This window comes from Heptranchias perlo, chromosome 3 (assembly GCF_035084215.1).
Source record: "Heptranchias perlo isolate sHepPer1 chromosome 3, sHepPer1.hap1, whole genome shotgun sequence".
Classification (NCBI taxonomy): domain Eukaryota; kingdom Metazoa; phylum Chordata; class Chondrichthyes; order Hexanchiformes; family Hexanchidae; genus Heptranchias; species Heptranchias perlo.
In genome coordinates, this window is record NC_090327.1 from 70,204,417 (window position 1) to 70,223,617 (window position 19,201).

Sequence of the window (19,201 nt, forward strand, 5' to 3'; positions counted from 1 at the left end):
ATGGGGACCTCAGTACAGGGGGCTCAGTATGGGGATCTCAGGTTAGGGGGCTCTGTACAGGGAGATCAGTATGGGGACCTCAGTACAGGGGGCTCAGTATGGGGACCTCAGTACAGGGGGCTCAGTACAGGGGGCTCAGTATGGGGACCTCAGTACTGGGAGATCAATATGGGGACCTCGGTACAGCGAGATCAGTATGGGGACCTCATTACAGGGGGCTCAGTATGGGGACCTCAGTACAGGGGGCTCAGTACAGGGAAATCAGTATGGGGGCCTCAGTACAGGGGGCTCAGTACAGGGGCTCAGTACAGGGAGATCAGTACAGGGAGATCAGTATGGGGACCTCAGTACTGGGAGATCAATATGGGGACCTCGGTACAGGGAGATCAGTATGGGGACCTCAGTACAGGGGGCTCAGTATGGGGACCTCAGGTTAGGGGGCTCTGTACAGGGAGATCAGTATGTGGACCTCAGTACAGAGGGGGGTCAGTACAGGGAGATCAGTACAGGGGGCTCAGTACAGGGAGATCAGTACAGGGAGATCAGTATGGGGACCTCAGTACAGGGAGATCAGTACAGGGAGATCAGTATGGGGACCTCAGTACAGGGGGATCAGTATGGGGACCTCAGTACAGGGAGATCAGTACAGGGAGATCAGTATGGGGACCTCAGTACAGGGGGATCAGTATGGGGACCTCAGTACAGGGTCCTCAGTATGGGGGCCTCAGTACAGGGGGATCAGTACAGGGTCCTCAGTATGGGGACCTCAGTACAGGGGGATCAGTACAGGGAGATCAGTATGGGGGCTCAGTACAGGGAGATCAGTACAGAGAGATCAGTATGGGGACCTCAGTACAGGGAGATCAGTACAGGGACCTCAGTACAGGGTCCTCAGTATGGGGGCCTCAGTACAGGGGGATCAGTACAGGGTCCTCAGTATGGGGACCTCAGTACAGGGGGATCAGTACAGGGAGATCAGTATGGGGGCTCAGTACAGGGAGATCAGTACAGAGAGATCAGTATGGGGACCTCAGTACAGGGAGATCAGTACAGGGAGATCAGTATGGGGACCTCAGTACAGGGAGATCAGTACAGGGAGATCAGTATGGGGACCTCAGTACAGGGGGATCAGTATGGGGAGATCAGTACAGGGTCCTCAGTATGGGGGCCTCAGTATGGGGACCTCAGTACAGGGGGATCAGTACAGGGACCTCAGTGTGGGGACCTCAGTACAGGGGGATCAGTATGGGGACCTCAGTACAGGGAGATCAGTACAGGGTCCTCAGTATGGGGACCTCAGTACAGGGGGATCAGTATAGGGGGCTCTGCTTTTCATTTCAGCGGCTCTGTCCGTTTTATTCAGATACATTTCTTGCTACGAGGTGTGGCTCTTCTCGTTCAACACAAACGTGTTTTAAAGACAGTCTCCTGGACAGGCTCTTATTGCCGCAAACGTTGTCACCATAAAATGGGACCATTCATCGACAAAGTGCAGCTTGTCAATACATTAACGCTGTAAATGTTGATGGCTGCTGTCACGATGGGTGCCAACACGACGGGTGGGAGTCGTTCTGTGTACCCACAATGTCCCCCGCGGTCCTAAAACCCAACCTCCTATAACTCTGATTAAGATTCATTCCAAACATCCTGGCTATAAATTCTACCCGGTTGAACCCAACTTTTGTGACTGGAAATGTTGAATACGAGTGTTATTTTAAACCGTTAGCGTGTTGAAATATCTGAGACACGACTAGGTGTGCGCACTACTATGAACTATTGCCAACGAATCTGACAATATTTATCAACAGTGTATGCAGCCACCAGAAACAAGTGAACAAATATCGCTGAAATAATAGCAGGAAATCCAGCTCAAATTTCTAGATATGACTGTCTTTAATTTACATTGCATTTCTTTTAAAATGCGGAAAATAACTAAAGTTAGCTTTTAAATAGTCGGGCAAAATCACACGGTTTAAAGCTGACACACTGAGTTACTTGAGGTAGTAGTGAAAGAAGTTAGATCCTAATTGAAAATAAATTAAATGTAAACTCTCTGAAAACAGAAATACTTATCGTTGTACAAAGATATATCAGGAGAACAAGGAAAGAACATGTGTTGTGATAGTGGGAGGGCAGGCGCTCTCCCTGCTGGTTGGAGTTATGGGTAGAGTTGCTGCGGGCATTAGGACCCGGTCGCTCTTCTCGGTCTGTTGCAGGATTGAGACAGGACTCCACACGCCCATCGCTGGCATCATAGCGGGTTTGGGGGCTTTATTCAAAGCACTCAGGAGAAGTCGGTTGTTGGCAAAGACATCATTCCACTGTCCAACTGAGGAGACGACATTGCAGGAGAGGATTTTTTTTTAAAAACCCACAAAAACAAAAAAAAAACTAAACCAAGGTGAGGTTCCACTTCTTAAAGCGATAGCATTCATTGCCCTTCATTGCAGCATCCTAAGTATTTTTCTCAATGGCTGCTCGCCAGCACCTCCCTGCATGGACAGCTCCTCCATCTGCAATTCATCCGCATGCACCTGCTCAGCTGGCTCTGGCTAAACCAATTCTTCAGCAGTACTGTGTGTGGTTTCTCCACAATATCATTGGCGTTGTAGAGGCAATAAATAGCTGGTTGTCTCTGTGATAATACGCAGTGAGGTGTAACAATTACCCAATGGTTTGCCTAAGACAATATCCATTAAAAAAATAATTTACCGTTTTATTTTCTCCTGTTAGGTTTTATAATCCAGGATTAAATAAACGCATGTCAGTAGGAAAAGTGAAAATATGATTAAATCTTTCGATGTAAACGTGTTAAACTGTGGCGGTTCATCCCCCTCCCCCTCCGTTTAAATGGGTTTGATCTCATTTAATACAGCAGCTTATCTAATACGTTTCTAATGTAGCAGCTAGTTTAACTTCCTACTATCTATATATATATTGTTAACTCGGGCTTGGAATTGCAGATTGTAAATGTAAGTGTAAATCTGAGGGTACCTCAGCTTATCCCGGCTCTCTCTGCAATGCCCTAACTTGTTCCCAGCTCCTGATTTGGACAGTGGTCGTGTTGGCTGTGTTTCAGACAGACACACGGGCACAGGCCGCTTTTTTTTGAGCAGACAAACACAAATCGAATCTTTTAGCAAAATTAATCCTTTACATGAAACTCAGAAAAATCAAGAGAATTCTACATAAACGAAGTCAAAGAAGATAGGACACGAAAATTAAACTGTTTTAGCGACCGTCAATCAGAGGCTCTGCAGAGAAAAATGTAAGTGTAAACAATTTCTATAATAAACCATGGAAAACAGACTCAGCCAGGGCCACCGTTAAAAGCAAATCTCATTTTGATTCCATGGATTGCACATTTTTTTACCAGAATTTAGGGGGTGCCATTTCACATCGTGCTTCCAATTAAAGTTACTGCTTTATGGTGACTGAACAATCAATTCTGGTTTTATTTTATGGGATTCCAATATTTTTACTGACTTGAGTTTCGAATTCCACCATTCCATCTTATTTTTAGCAATCATAAATCAGTGGCCTTTCAAATCATCCGTTACACCATGTGATCTTTAAGGATATTTTGCTCTTAATCAGAAATGTAAAATGTTACTATTAAACAGAAACATCAGAACTTTAAAGTGGGAAGATGAGGTCACCCTTTTCCAAGGAATCAGTCCATATTTACCGTTTCACGTTAACCTCTTTAATAGAAACGTCAGAGACAGACGGACGTTTTGTTAACGTTTTTAAAAAATACAGAATTTTCTTAATCGGGGTTTTCAATTAGTTTTCACATGTAAATGATGGCTAAGTGGAGGCAGGACTGGAGCGGCTGTTTGAAGTGAAGTACATGGGAGACACTGTAATGAACAGACTAAGAGCTGAGTAGTAGTGATACGCTGTGGATATGGATACTGTATCGTAGTAGTGGATAAGGCATCTCACGTACATGTATGTTTCAGAAACTCCAGCCATGTGGGTTCGCTTCAGCATCATGTTTTGTCAAGAGATGGAAGAGAATGTTCAATAAGCCAACGCTACTGACGAATTCATCGGCTGTTGGAAGGGACCATGGACACAACATTGGTTGCGACGGTGATGTCTCATCATTAATACTGAATCGTCAAAAAATAAGAGCAAGGTCATTGCTTTTTTGTTGTTGCTAAAATGACCCATCTACAATCTGGGCTCCGCGCTGAAACCATCGAGAAATCTCGGTTGGAGCTGAATGAGAATCCAGACGCTTTACACCAGGACATCCAGCAGGTCAGAGACATGATCATAACCCGCCCTGATATCGGGTTCCTACGCACGGACGATGCCTTCATCCTGCGCTTTCTGAGAGCCAGGAAGTTTAACCACTTCGAGGCCTTCAAACTGCTTGCTCAGTATTTCCAGTATCGGCAACAAAACCTGGACATGTTCAAAAATTTCAAAGCAGACGACCCTGGCATCAAACGAGCTCTAATGGATGGGTTTCCAGGAGTCCTTCAACAACCCGATCACTATGGTAGGAAGATTCTGGTATTGTTCGCTGCCAACTGGGACCAGAGTAGGTAAATGTAAAGATCCTATTTTTCCTTACTTGATGTTTGACCACCCACAATGTATTAAACACGTTTTAGAGACAGTATCCCAGACTGGGTCTTACTGCACAAATACTGCAATAATAAAATAGGACAGTTATGCTGACATTTTTATGTTACTGCAAAGCGATTCTCTGAGGGATGCCATCTCGCAGTGCTCGGTCTTGACACATCATGGAGTATAACTCCAGTACTGCATTAACCCTGATTTAAAAGGCACGTGGACTTCCTGAACACCGTATAAACTTACACATTACAAATCACAAAATAATTACAGATGAAGAAGACTATTACACCCATTTTAGTCCAACCATCCAGAAAGATCCTACAATCCTCCTATTACAATATCAAATCATTTCTTAAATAATTCAGGGATTTTGTTTCAACTCCTCTATCCAGAATTCCACTCCATTGTGTAAAAAAGAATTTTGTGACATCAGTTTAAATTTTATCTTTTATTAGTTTGATCCTGTCCTACTCTTACAATGTAGTTTAAATTAATTTTCTGCATTTAATTTCCCATACCATTTACTATCTTATACACCTCAATGAGGTCATCTCTCAGTCACCTCCTCTCAAGGCTGAAACACCCAAGCTTTTCCAGCCTTTCCTCATACCTCAGCCCTCTGATACTTAGGGACCAGCTCTGTGACTCTTCTTTGTAATGCCTCCAGTACTTGAAAGTCTCCCTGAGTCCTATTGACCAAAACTGGACACAGTAATCAAGGTGTGGTCTGCCCATAGCACTATGCAGTTTGAGCATGACTTCCTCTGACTTGTACTCTACCATTTTGGGTATATAAGTCAGTATTCTATTTGCGCTGTTGATTCAGTAATTGGAAATATTGGAGTTCTCCCCATGCAGATTTTGGGTGTCCAGCCAAGGGCGTGCACTAACTGACCACCCAATAATGCCAACTGGAGGCTTAGTCCATTTTGAGGGCTGGACCTTATTAACATAGTGCCAGCAGGCTGCAAGCAGAAAATAGTGCCCCGGGCAGCCTGTCAGCTCCGGGAATGGGGCAGTTTAGTCCTTCCTCACCCTTTATGGGGCATTACCACCCTGTTTCCATTGGGAGGGAGGCCTCAAGATCTCCCCCATTTAGTGTTGAGTCTACTAAGACTCTCGTTCGCTTTCAACTTCACGATTAGCTATTTCATCACCATTTACAGAGGACATGTGCTGCACATTTTTCTTCCTATGTGCAGTACCTTGTCAACATTAAATTTCATCTGCCATTGTTTTGCCCATTTACATATTTTGTCCAATTAATTTTGCACTTCCTGAGCTGTCTCTTCAGAATCAACATCCCCCCCCTGCCCCCGGATTGGTATCATCTGGAAATTTAACCAGTTTGTATTGAATTTTGAATCCAGTGATTGATGTAAATTAGAAACAGTCGTGGCCCCAATACTGATCCCTGCAACATTCCACTTGACAAATGCTTTTTAAAAGTCTGGGTACACTATGTTGTAGCATGTTCCACAGTCCACTTACACTTCCTCAAAAACGTCTAAGAGTTTAGTCAGGCAGGTTCTTCCCTTCTGAAATCAATGTTGACTACTGTTTACAAGGTTATTATTACACAGATAATCCTAAAGTTTACTCTTGATAATCAATTACATTATTTTACATGGCATTAAAGTAAATCTGTAAGTTGCCCACATCTGCTTTGTCCCCTTTTGAAACTGGGCACAACATCAGCCTGTTTACAGTGTACCAGTACCTCCCCTGTCCCTCTTAGTATTCTGAGGTAAATAATTTTTTTCTCTGGAGATTTATTTGTTTTGAGCTTTGTTAGACTGCCTAGGACTTCCATCTCATTTATATCAAAGTCATTAATTCTACTTATAGAATCATAGAATGGTTACAGCACAGAAGGAGGCCATTTGGCCCGTTGAGCCCGTGCCAGTTCTCTGCAAGAGCAATCCAGTTAGTCCCACTTCCCCGCCCGTTCCCCGTAGCCCTGCAATTCTTTTCCCTTCAAGTACTTATCCAATTCCCTTTTGAAAGCCACGATTGAATCTGCCTCCACCACCTCCTCAGGCAGTGCATTCCAGATCATAACTACTCGCTGTGTCCTCTGGTTCTCGACCCTTCTGCCAATGGGAAGAGTTTCTCTCTATCTACTCTGTCTAGACCCCTCATGATTTTGAACTCTTCTATCAAATCTCTTCTCAGCTCGAAGGAGAACAACCCCAGCCTCTCCAGTCTATCGACATAAATTAAGTCCCTTAACCCTGGAACCATTCTAGTAAATCTTTTCTGCACCCTCTCTAAGGCCTTCACATCCTTCCTAAAGTGCGGTGCCCAGAATTGGACACAATACTCCTGTTGTGGTCGAACCAATGTTTTATAAAGATTCATCATAATCTCCTTGCTTTTGTACTCTATGCCTCCATTTATAAAATCCAGGATCCCATATGCTTTTTTAACTGCTTTCTCAACCTGCCCTGCCACTTTCAAAGACCTGTGCACATATACCCCCAGGTCTCTCTGCTCCTGCACCCCCTTTAGGATTGTATCCTTTAGATAATATTGTCTCTCCTCATTCTTCCTACAAAATGCATCACTTTGCACTTCTCTGCGTTAAATTTCATCTGCCATGTGTCCGCCCATTCCACCAGCCTGTCTATGTCCTTTTGAAGTCTATCACTATTTTCCTCACTGTTTACTACACTTCCAAGTTTTGTTTCATCTGCAAATTTTGAAATTGTGCCATGTACACCCAAGTCCAAGTTATTAATATATATCAAGAAAAGCAGTGGTCCTAGTACTGACCCTTGGGGAACACCACTGTATACCTTCCTCCAGTCCGAAAAACAATTAATCAGCACTACTCTGTGTTTCCTGTCACATAGCCAATTTCGTATCCATGCTGCCACTGCCCCTTTAATTCCATGGGCATTAACTTTGCTGACAAGCCTATTGTGTGGTACTTTATCAAATGCCTTTAAGAACATAAGAACATAAGAAATAGGAGCATGAGTAGGCCATCCGACCCCTCGAGCCTGCTCCGCCATTCAACGAGATTGTGGCTGATCTTTTGGAAGTCCATATACGCCATATCAACCGCATTGCCCTCATCAACCCTTTCTGTTACCTCTTCAAAAAACTCAATCAAATTAGTTAAACATGATTTGCCTTTAACAAATCCGTGCTGGCTTTCCTTAATTAACTCACAATTGTCCAAATGACTATTAATTCTGTCCCGGATTATCGTTGCTAAAAGTTTCCCCACTACCGAGGTTAAAATAATTGGCCTGTAGTTGCTGGGTTTACCCTTACACCCTTTTTTGAACAAGGGTGTAACATTTGCCATTTTCCAGTCCTCTGGCACCACCCCCATATCTAAGGACGATTGGAACATTATGGCCAGTGCCTCCGCAAATTCCGCCCTTACTTCCCTCAGCAACCTAGGATGCATCCCATTCGGACCTGGTGACTTATCAACTTGAAGTACAGCCAGCCTTTCTAGTACCGCCTCTATCAATTTTTAGTCCATCCAGTATCTCAACCACCTCCCTTTTACTGTGACTTTGGCAGCATCTTCTTCCTTAGTAAAGACAGATGCAAAGCACTCATTTAGTATCTCAGCTATGCCTCTGCCTCCATAAGTAGATCTCCTTTTTGGTTCCTATTTGGTTCCACCCCTCTTCTGTATACCTCTTTACTATCTATATGCTCTCATTACTTAGGGAAGACATGTCAATCATTTCATCCCTTGATAATACTTTAAGGAAGTAATCATTCAGAATATTAACTATCTAATACTCATCCTCAGTTTCAGCCCCTTTGCATCTGTTATGATTCTTTCCTCTTTTCTGGCTCCCTCTTACTATTGAAGTACTAAAAGCATTTCTTACCACTACTGCCTTCTATCTGCAGCTATGCTTTTGTTCAGATCTCTCTTTGCCCTTTAACCAGTTTTAATGTGTTTCCGCATGTTCCTATATTCATCCCAATGAACTTATTTACTTTTCACCCTCCAGGATTTATAGAAATCATTTACTTCACACCTAATTAACTTGTTAATCCATTTAAAGCCACATTTGTTTAGCATATGCTTGCTGATCCCAAGTATTCCATCTCATTTATATGCTTACTCAGCATTATGTCTTTAAAGATGTTCCACTTGTCTTCTGCTAAAGTGTTGTTAAACAACCCCTCCCCCCCCCATCCTGGTCAATTTACTTAAGTTGCCCCCTCATTTCTTAGAAGGTAGCTCTTTTAAAATTATATGCAGTTTCTGGTCCTCTGTATTTCTGTATCTGGAATCATTTCAAACTTAGTTTTCTGTGGTCACTATCCGTACATATTAAAAGAAGTTAAGGAAGAGATAGCAGAGGCACTATTACATATATATAAAAATTCATCAGAAAAGAGAATAATGCCAGAGGACTGTGCACAGCTAATGTGATTCCTATATTTAAAAAGGGAGATAGAACCAGTCCAGGGAACTATGGAGGAATTAGCTTAAAGTCAGAGGTAGGAAAGATAATGGAATCTTTACTCAAAGATGTAATAGAAAAACATCTAGAAACTGAAAATATAATTCAGAATACTCAGCATGAATTTAAAAAGGGAAGGTCGTACTTGACCAATCTTATGGAATTCTTTGAAGAAGTAACAGAAAGGGTAGACAAGGGTAATGTAGTAGATGTAATATATTTGGATTTTCAAAAGGCCTTCAATAAGGTACCACATAGTAGACTCATGACTAAGGTAAGAGCATGTGGAGTCAGGAGACAGGTAGCAGAATGGACAGCAAGCTGGCTACAAAACTGAAAACAGAGATTAGGGATTAAAGGTAATTACTCAGACTGGCAAGTGTTGTTCCACAAGGATTGGTGCTGGTACCACTGCCGTTCACCATTTACATAAATGATTTGAACTCGGGAATCGGAAGCACAATTTCAAAATCTGTGGACGACACCAAGTTGGGGGGTATAGTTAATACCGAGGAGGACTGCGACAAAATACAGGAAAACATTAATAAACTTGCAGAATGGACGTGTAATTGGCAAATGAATTTCAATGTAGATACACGTGAGATATTACATTTTGGTAGGAAGCATAAGAGGGCCACATACTGCTTGTATAATAAGAGTCTAAATGGGATAGAGGATCAGAGGGATTTGAAGGTACAGATACATAAATCACTAAAAGTAGCGACATAGGTTAATAAGGCCATAAAAAAGGCAAACCAAGCACTGGGGTTCATTTCTAGAGGGATAGAAGTGAAGCAGAAAAGTTATGTTAAACTTGTATAGAACCTTGGTTAGTACTGTGAACAGTTCTGGTCTCTATTATAAAAAGGATATAGAGGCACCAGAGAAGGTGCAAACAAGATTTACTAGGATGATACCAGAACTGAGAGATTATACCTTTCAGGAAAGATTGAGCAGGCTGGGGCTCTTTTCTCTAGAAAAGAGAAGACTGAAGGGTGACCTGATAGAGGTCTTTAAGGTTATGAAAGGGTTTGATAGGGTAGACGTAGAGGAGCTGTTTCCACTTGCAAGGGAGACCAGAACTAGGGGCCATAAATATAAGATGGTCACTAATAAATCCAGTAGGGAATTCAGGAGAAACTTCTTTACCCAGAGAGTGGTTAGAATGTGGAACTCGCTACCACAAGGAGTAGTTGAGGCAACTAGCACAGATACATTTAAGGGGAAGCTAGATAAACACGAGGGAGAAAGGAATAGAAGGAAATGCTGATAAGATTAGATGAAGTAGGGAGGGAGGAGGGAGGAGGCTCAAATGGAGCATAAACACTGGCATGGATCTGTTGGGCTGAATGGCCTGTTTCTGTGCTGTACATTCTATGCAATTCTACTGCTTCTTGTGGGTTCTTCATCACACTGAGTCATGAGTTATATTTATCAACTTAGATTCCAAACTGCTTGGATATTCCCAATTTATATATCGTTGATTAAAGGCACCCATTAATGGAATTTTCTTGTTTTCACATATCCTCCTTATCTCTTCTTCAAGCAAACTGATGTTCTTCTTGTGCTGACCTGATGGTCTATAGCATACCCACTGTGTTAGCTTTGCCTTATCAAACCAGCGTAGTTCATTGTGGAACTTCTCACCTCCCAGAATCAAGTTGTTTAACATTCAAGATGTCCCTGACAAAGACGGTTTCACACATTCCTCTCCTGTCTACACTTATGAAAGTAACTGGAATTATTTTTACACCTGACTGCCAGCCATTTATTTACATGCTCAATTTTCTTGGTGAACTGCCTTCCTTTACCAAACACTGAAAGTTTACCAAAGAACATTACTTTGTTTTCCTTATCTTTGACTTTTGAAAAGATCCTCGCGTATCAACTTGTAAAGTCCTTCTATTATTTCTTCCTATGTTGTTCACCTCTAAGCAGACTACCACCACTGGGCCTCTTACAAGCCCCCCCACCCCCAGTAGCTCTTCTAGCTTTCCTATGTGTACACAGCTCTGTCTCCAGGTAAACTCGCTATGCTATAGGTATTGTCCTTATGATATACATGGCTATGCTAGTCCCCTATTACTACAATCTCTCTGTTCTTTATGTTCTGCATCTAAGTCCCAGATATCTTTTTTGATTTTCTGGCTGCCTTATTTTCAGAGTGTGAATGCTCCCACCCTCACTCTCAAAAGATTTATGTCTGGAATTTCTGCAGGGTTTGACCCAATTTCCTATCGTAACTTCATTAGAAACCCCGGAAAAACAGCATAGGTGGCCATTTGCGCTGTTCTGCAGGGTTTCTGCTGACCTTCCATTGAAGTTAAGGCAGAAGTTTGGTTCATGTGATCTCCTGGACTGGCCTTGATTGCCTGAGAGGGTTGGAGAGGAATTTTCCAGTCTATTTTTTCCCTTATTGGCCATGGATTTTTTCTCTTTTTTTGCTTCTTCCAGGAGATTATATGGCTGAGGTGGGGTGGGGGAGGGGAAAGTGTTTAGTCATGAGCTCCACCCATCATGGTGTGGGGCAGGCTTGATGGACCAGCTGGTATTTTCCTGCTTGTCAATTTTGAATGTTCATAGAAGATTGGGAGAACTCCGCAAAAGTCTACCCGTTAAAATTTGGCAGCCAGATGTGGAGCTGTGTGTGTGCATAGAAACACACATGTACAGAGTTCTCGCCTGGTCCTGAGAATTCAAATCCGTGCCAGACAGTACAAATAAGGTTCTGCCAGGGTGTTATCATTTCTGTAGCTATTGGTTTTAGATCAATAGTTTCATGATAACTGTGTCTTTAAGTTGTAATAAAATTAACTTCCTACTCCTAGCTATCAACACATCAGTTTACAAAATGCTGTATTCGGAGCACCGTTTATTTGATTAATGATAACGTGCTTCATGATCTCAGTTTCAGTAGATTCACAGAGGAGTAAGTAAAAGATAATAGTTTTTAATCATTGAATTATCCAAAGTCCTGTATTTCCTATCTGCTTTCAGTTTGTAAAATCGTATAGTTCTTCTCGCTGAAATGAATTTAACCAAGAAAGGGTTAAAAGAGTGTGGGTTACCAGCTAATTAAAAGATCCTTAGGGTTATATGTTTGCTTGCACTTTCTAAAGAAAGATTTGTTCCATAAATATTTTCATCAGAACCTCTTAAAAATGCTAATTATTTTATTTCAACTGAAATTTGATAGTGATAGGTATGGAATGTTGTTTGTGATTTTATTCAGCTCAATCTCATGTCAAAACTTAAACCTTTCATGCACTGTTAAAGCGCTGAAAATAAAATGCACTATCTGGAAATTGTGATCAAAAAGCTGAAATAAAGCATAACGGTACATTGATTATCAGATAAAATGGAAAGTTGTAATTGTTGGAACTCAAAAACAGACATGGCTGGAAGTACACAGCATGTTAGTCAGCATCTGGAAGAGAAAAACAGGTTAACTGTTACAGTGAAGAGCTCTACCTGAAATGCTAACCAGTCTTTCTCATTCAGATGCCATATTTCAACTTAGGTATACGTGGAACTACAGATGAACTTTATGCTGAATAAATGTTACAGAGTATAACAAATAATATTTAAAATAATTTTAAACTTCTGTTAAGGGATTTTAAATAGATGGCAGAATTTGTCACATGTTGAAATTACCACTCCACTTGCTCTATTTAAACACATCCTTGTGGTATTGTTTCCAAAACAATTTTTATCATGGCCTCCAAGATCCAATGCTCCAATTATTACAAAAATGCTATTAGTGATTTTGTGAAAACACCCTAAAGCCAGTTAAGCCAGAAGTGCCAAGTAGATGATCCATCTCGGCCTCCTCCCGATATCCCCACCATCACAGAAGCCAGTCTTCAGCCAATTCAATTCACTCCATGTGATATCAAGAAATGGCTGAGTGCACTGGATACAGCAAAGGCTATGGGCCCTGACAACATCCCGGCTGTAGTGCTGAAGACTTGTGCTCCAGAACTAGCTGCACCTCTAGCCAAGCTGTTCCAGTACAGCTACAACAGTGGCATCTACCCGACAATGTGGAAAATTGCCCAGGTATGTCCTGGCCACAAAAAGCAGGACAAATCCAATCTGGCCAATTACCGCCCCATCAGTCTACTCTCAATCATCAGCAAAGTGATGGAAGGTGTCGTCGACAGTGCTATCAAGCGGCACTTACTCACCAATAACCTGCTCACCGATGCTCAGTTTGGGTTCCACCAGGACCGCTCGGCTCCAGACCTCATTACAGCCTTGGTCCAAACATGGACAAAAGAGCTGAAGTCCAAAGGTGAGGTGAGAGTGACTGCCCTTGACATCAAGGCAGCATTTGACTGAGTGTGGCACCAAGGAGCCCTAGTAAAATTGAAGTCAATGGGAATCAGGAGGAAAACTCTCCAGGGGCTGGAGTCATACCTAGCACAAAGGAAGATGGTAGTGGTTGTTGGAGGCCAATCATCTCAGCCCTAGGGCATTGCTGCAGGAGTTCCTCAGGGCAGTGTCCTAGGCCCAACCATCATCAGCTGCTTCATCAATGACCTTCCCTCCATCATAAGGTCAGAAATAGGGATGTTCGCTGATTCCTTGTTTTATTTAAGGTAACAATTTAGCTGAAGTGAATTTCACCCAACCAAAGTTGTGGCTTAGTATAGCATTTGTCATCACATCGGTGTATTTAGACCATGCAGCGACCTGTTGAATTTTCCTTAAAGCGAAGGACACCACAGTCAAACTGGAGAATGCCTAAAGAATGAAATGGGTATCTAATTGATTGTGGTGGCCTCACATTGAACCATGACTGGAATGACCATTGAAATGTGAATGGGGTATTATTTGCTTAAACCTTACTGCAGTGAAAGTTCCATTCAGTTTTTTTTAAATACACACATCCTTTCTGTTATAACATCAGTCAAAAAACTTATAAGCTTAGGAATTACTGTTGACTATATTAGCGAACAAACACTTAATGTGACCACTGAAGTATTCTTCCGTCTGTTATTTTAACAATCGTTAACGCGTTTATTTTAAATAATGTTATCCATTTATCTAAATAGCAGACAACGGAATGTTATATGAATGTGTTAAATGTTCATCGCTGACATCATCAGCAGTAATTCCTAGGCCATATTGCTGAAACATTTTATAAATTAGAATTGTTCAAGCTTTAGAGAACAACACTACAATCCTGGCCTTGGGTATTGTGGGAATACATGTCTAAATTATAATTTTTTTGGATTTTGTTGTGGTAAAGGAATTTAAGAATTGTAACCTGTGTTCAACACTGTTATTGGGCATTCACACTGACACTAAACTTGGAGTGTAAACTGGGTGTTAAGGCCCAAAATGACACTGAAGTGAACAGAAGTGAGACTCCATCCCCCAGGAAGTCTCGCTACGCTTCATTCCAGTGTCAGATGAGGTCTGACCCTGAATTCTGGCTGCATTTACACAATAACTTTAGCACTGAAGCAAAGCAAAATTGCTTTGTAGTCTAAGTGCACCCTTAGGTTGTTTCACTTCAACTCTTAACTTACAGTGTAAGTAGGGCGAGGAGTGTCATAATTTGTGGTACTGGCATGTTTTATGTTTTGAAAGTTTTATGTTTTGGTGGAAATTACTACTTTTAGTAGCTTTTAGCAAATGCCTTCATTTTGAGTTAATAACAGAGTTGAACAATTTAACAGTCAAAGAGCTCAAAGCAGTATTATGTAATTTGTAGCACAGCTTTATAAATCTGTTACCTGGCTACAATAAATGGACTAAACAAGCATGGTAATAATCATAACTAAGTTGGCTTTCAAACTTTTAAAGCTAGTTTCTGTTTTCAAAGAAACCAATGATCATCCTCAGGTCAATATTGTAAATCCAGTGTTCTTTGTGTACAGGGACTGATCCAGAAATGCACGTCACCAAAGTAAAATAAAAATTACTTTTAAAAGCAACATACTGGAATTGGAATAAAGGAATTGAAACAAATATTACTAGATGTAGCACTTAAGAGCTTCATGACCAGGCTTTGGAGGCCTGTATGTGGGTATCCTCACTTCACGTTGAAAAGGTTCTACGTTCTGAGTGCAAGTCAGAGCTCACTTAGTCGACATCTATTCATATCAAATTTTAGTGGCTAATTAAAGGCGATTGTTAACTAGTTGGTACACTCATACGCACACACAGGCTCTCTATGTCCCTCTCTGGTGACTATTAAATTTCCAGTCAAAAGGCAACTAATAAAATTGACAAAGCAACATTAATTTTCCTCTAATTGACTCAGGCTGTGCCTATTTAGACCATTATCCACAGGGACCACCTGAGCAGTGGCCTTAAGGGCACAGGCCAGGTTAGTAACTAAGTATCATAACCATGCTGCAGAATCCAGACTATCTCTGAGCAATGCCATGGGAGATCAGATGTATAATAAATTATTGGATATTATTCCACTAGCCTTGTAACTGGACTGAAACAGTAGATTTGAGTACAGAAGAAGTCTAGGAGAATATCTAATGGGCCAAAGTGAAAACTGATTTAAAATGACCTCATAATCGATGAGTCATGAAGTTCTGAGTGAGTCATCTAGGTCACCAGCAAAGAAATCTAAAATGGGTATTTTGCTGCGGTCATCCAACATGATATTTATACCTTCACTTTACTTGTTGTAACAATAAAACATGATCAAATTAGTTTCACATTAATAGAATATTGGCAGGACTGGAGAATTTTAGCTATGAGGAAAATTTGGAAAGGCTGGGGTTGTTCTCTTTGGAACAAAGGAGGCTGAGGAGAGATTTAATTGAGGTGTATAAAATTATGAGGGGCCTAGATAGAGTGGATAGGAAATACCTATTTCCCTTAGCAGAGAGGTCAATAACCAGGGGGCATAGATTTAAAGTAATTGGTAGAAGGATTAGAGGGGAGCTGAGGAGAGATATTTTCACCCAGAGGGTGGTGGGGGTCTGGAACTCACTGACTGAAAGGGTGGTAGAGGCAGAAACCCTAATCACATTTAAAAAGTACTTGGATATGCACTTGAAGTGCCACAACCTACAGGGCTACAGACCAAGTGCTGGAAAGTGGGATGAGGCATGATAGCTCTTTTTCCGCTGGCACAGACACAATGGGCTGATTGGCCTTCTCTGTGCTGTAAATGTCTATGATCCTATGAAAATTAAAAACATTGGAAGGTGGGAATGAGATTCAACCTGTCAAGCTCACTCTCTTCACAGAACCCTCTCAGATCACTTTCATTTCCACCTGCCTTAGCGGCAAATTCATACCTCTGTGCACTGTAGAATCGCAGATCTGTCCATTTATTTTTGGAATGCTTCATCAGAGTCCACGTTCTCTGTGCTCTGTGACAGTCTATCCCATAAAATGGGAACTTTGTGATCTATTTACTTCTGAACTTGCAATCATGCCTTCTGGTTCTTTTCATGATTTTAAAAGCTTGGATCATGATCCCCCTCCCCCCTCCTTTTGCTCCAGAAGGAACAGCTGCTTCTCTTCCAGCTCAGTGATTTAAGATGCAGCCCGTCTTTGTTGCCATTCTTTGAATGCTTTTTCAATAGTAATACCTCTTTAGCAATCCATGAACCCTGCATAATACCCATGTGGATCCTTTATCTGGGTTATCATTCTGAATATTTAAAACAAGGTGCAAGTAGAACAGAAGAAGTACCAGTAAGTGCTATGAAGAGCTTTTGGAAGTGAAGTTATAATTCTGTATTTTGCTGCCAAAATGTTATGATATAAAATGGATTTTATAATTCTATCTGCAACTTCTCTCTTTTCAAAGATTTAATGCAGTTTTATGAAATGTAAACTCTTTAAAATGTGAATTCCCAGGAATCCAGTTTGTGCAGCACTGCTAGTTTTCAGATTACTTGCTCGTGGTTACAGAACCATAGGAACAAATGTATAGCTTTCTATATAAAGTTTATTAAACAGTCTTTGAAGTAAATCTTTTATTATCAAACACTACACTCAATGATTCGGTAGTGCAGTAGTTCAACATATTACCATTTCATCTCTGGGACCTGGGTTCAAGTTCAGCCCAATCTGATGGAATAAAAGTCTCTTCTCTCAGTTGGCTGTAAGGGTCCTAAGTAAAGTAAACCAGCAACCCCATTAAGAGAGATCCTAACAGTAACTAATTTGGGAAATGGAAAAATACAAGGCCTGTGCCAATGCTGATCTGAACCCAATCATTAAGAGGTGTGTTAAAGTAGTACATGGTAGTCAGCCCTGTGTTTTTCCTCATTGTGAGGAAGCATGTGGCTTCCATTTGCCACCTCTCCACAACAGTAGAGCTAAAGTAGGACGTCAGTACATGAAGGATTTGGACACAAACCCATGTCCTATAACTCCATGGCAAGTTGGGCCTGCATAGCATTAGTGACTACACTTCAAAAATAACTCGGTGGCTGTAAAGCACTTTGGGACATCCAGAGGTCATGAATGGTGCTATACCATTGTAAGTTCTTTCTTTCCGGGTTAAATATCCTTATTTGAGGCAGCCAATATGGCTACACTGTAATATTCAAACATTGGAGGACTTAATTTTCTCTTGTCGCTTACTAGTTAATATATTCAAATAAAATTCCTTTTTCTATGATTTTAATGCAGTTGTTAACCCATTTATTTTAAACAGTTGTCAACTGTGTTAAATTACTACACAAAGAATTTAATGCAAACACATCGAGCAGTTCACTACCAGAAGAAATTATACCCTGATCTGTGCAATGCATAGCACCATCAGTAGTATACAAAATGACTCAATGAAAAGCTTACCTAATAGTATGTTATAGATTACTTGATGTGGAGATGCCGGTGATGGACTGGGGTTGACAATTGTAAACAATTTTACAACACCAAGTTATAGTCCTGACGAAGGAGGAAGCCTCCGAAAGCTTGTAGATTTCAAATAAAAATTGTTGGACTATAACTTGGTGTTGTAAAATTGTTTACAATAGATTACTTGCCATTTTACTTGTAGTGTTGTTTCCCTGTGGGGTATTTACATCACACCTCTGTGATCCTGGTTGAGGCTGTCACTTTAGTCCATTTACCAATAAATAAATGACTTTCTCGCAAATTACTATATAGCTTGAATAATCAGTTCACTGCCAGGCTGCTAAATGTGGTGTCCCACCGTGAGAGAAAGTGACAATCAGTTTGTCTTCCGCCAGCAGGCGATGGAACAACCTAATTACTTAATCTCCTGCCTGGAAAAGCATGGCACATTGAAAAATAGCTTGGGAAATGAGGGGTGGGGTGGAGGTGGTGGGGGGGAAGAGGGGGAACAACAAATTACAAAAGCTATAGTAGTAAATAAAGTAACACATCAAGAAGCACAGAAAGATCATATTTATTTTACAGGTATGATATTTCCGATATGCTTCAATTAGATATGTTTCATTTTAAAATAATTACTTGGAAAATAATGTACAGCTAGGTTAAAAAGAAACAGGAGAATATTAGCTAAATCAAGAAAGAGTCATTAAATGAGGACAGGCTTAGATTTTAAAAGCCTGTGGGCTAGGGGAGGAAAGGAGCTCCATATTTTTAATGTCACTAGACAACAATGACATAAATATGAATCTAGTATTATTTCAAACCAATGGCGTAGCTAGGAATGGAAATTTCAGTAGGCCCCAACTTATGATGGATGGCAATGGCCAAAGGTCTGACATCACAGCAAATGATGTAAAACAATTAAAACCCCGAATACATTAAATATTACCCCAATACATCCATTTAACATGTTTAAGTAGACAAAAATAGATTCTACATAAATCTGCAGTAAGTGTACTTAAAGTAGCAATTTAAAATAAAGCTGAAATATAGGGCTCGATTTTCAGATGTCTGAGCCGGCGGGTTCGTGGCGGGGAGCTCCGAAAATCGGGGATTGCCGGGGCGGGACAGGAGCCCGGCTCCAACCCGCCCACTTCCGGGTTCCCCAGTGACGCGCTTAGATGCGCGCGCAGCCCCCGCATGCGGGACTCCCGCCGGCAATTAAAGCAGGTGGGATGCCACTTAAACCAATTAAGTAGATAGTTCGGGTCGTTTGCAGACCTGATTTGTAGGATATTTTAGGAGGGGTGGTATTTTCAACTCAACTGAGACCGTTTCCCGTACTGGGGGAAACACTCCCAGTTGAAATG

General features: G+C 41.3%; 1 protein-coding gene across 1 annotated transcript in view; it reads left to right on the top strand.

The window, feature by feature from the left end:
• The first annotated feature begins 4,167 nt into the window (after window positions 1–4,167).
• The window catches only part of LOC137306475 (clavesin-1-like), a 78,888-nt gene continuing 63,854 nt past the window's right edge, over window positions 4,168–19,201 (top strand). The window contains exon 1 of the mRNA XM_067975721.1: window positions 4,168–4,559. Within this exon, the coding sequence (XP_067831822.1) occupies window positions 4,171–4,559 (389 nt within the window). The 5' untranslated portion in view covers window positions 4,168–4,170. The remainder of the gene's footprint in view (window positions 4,560–19,201) is intronic.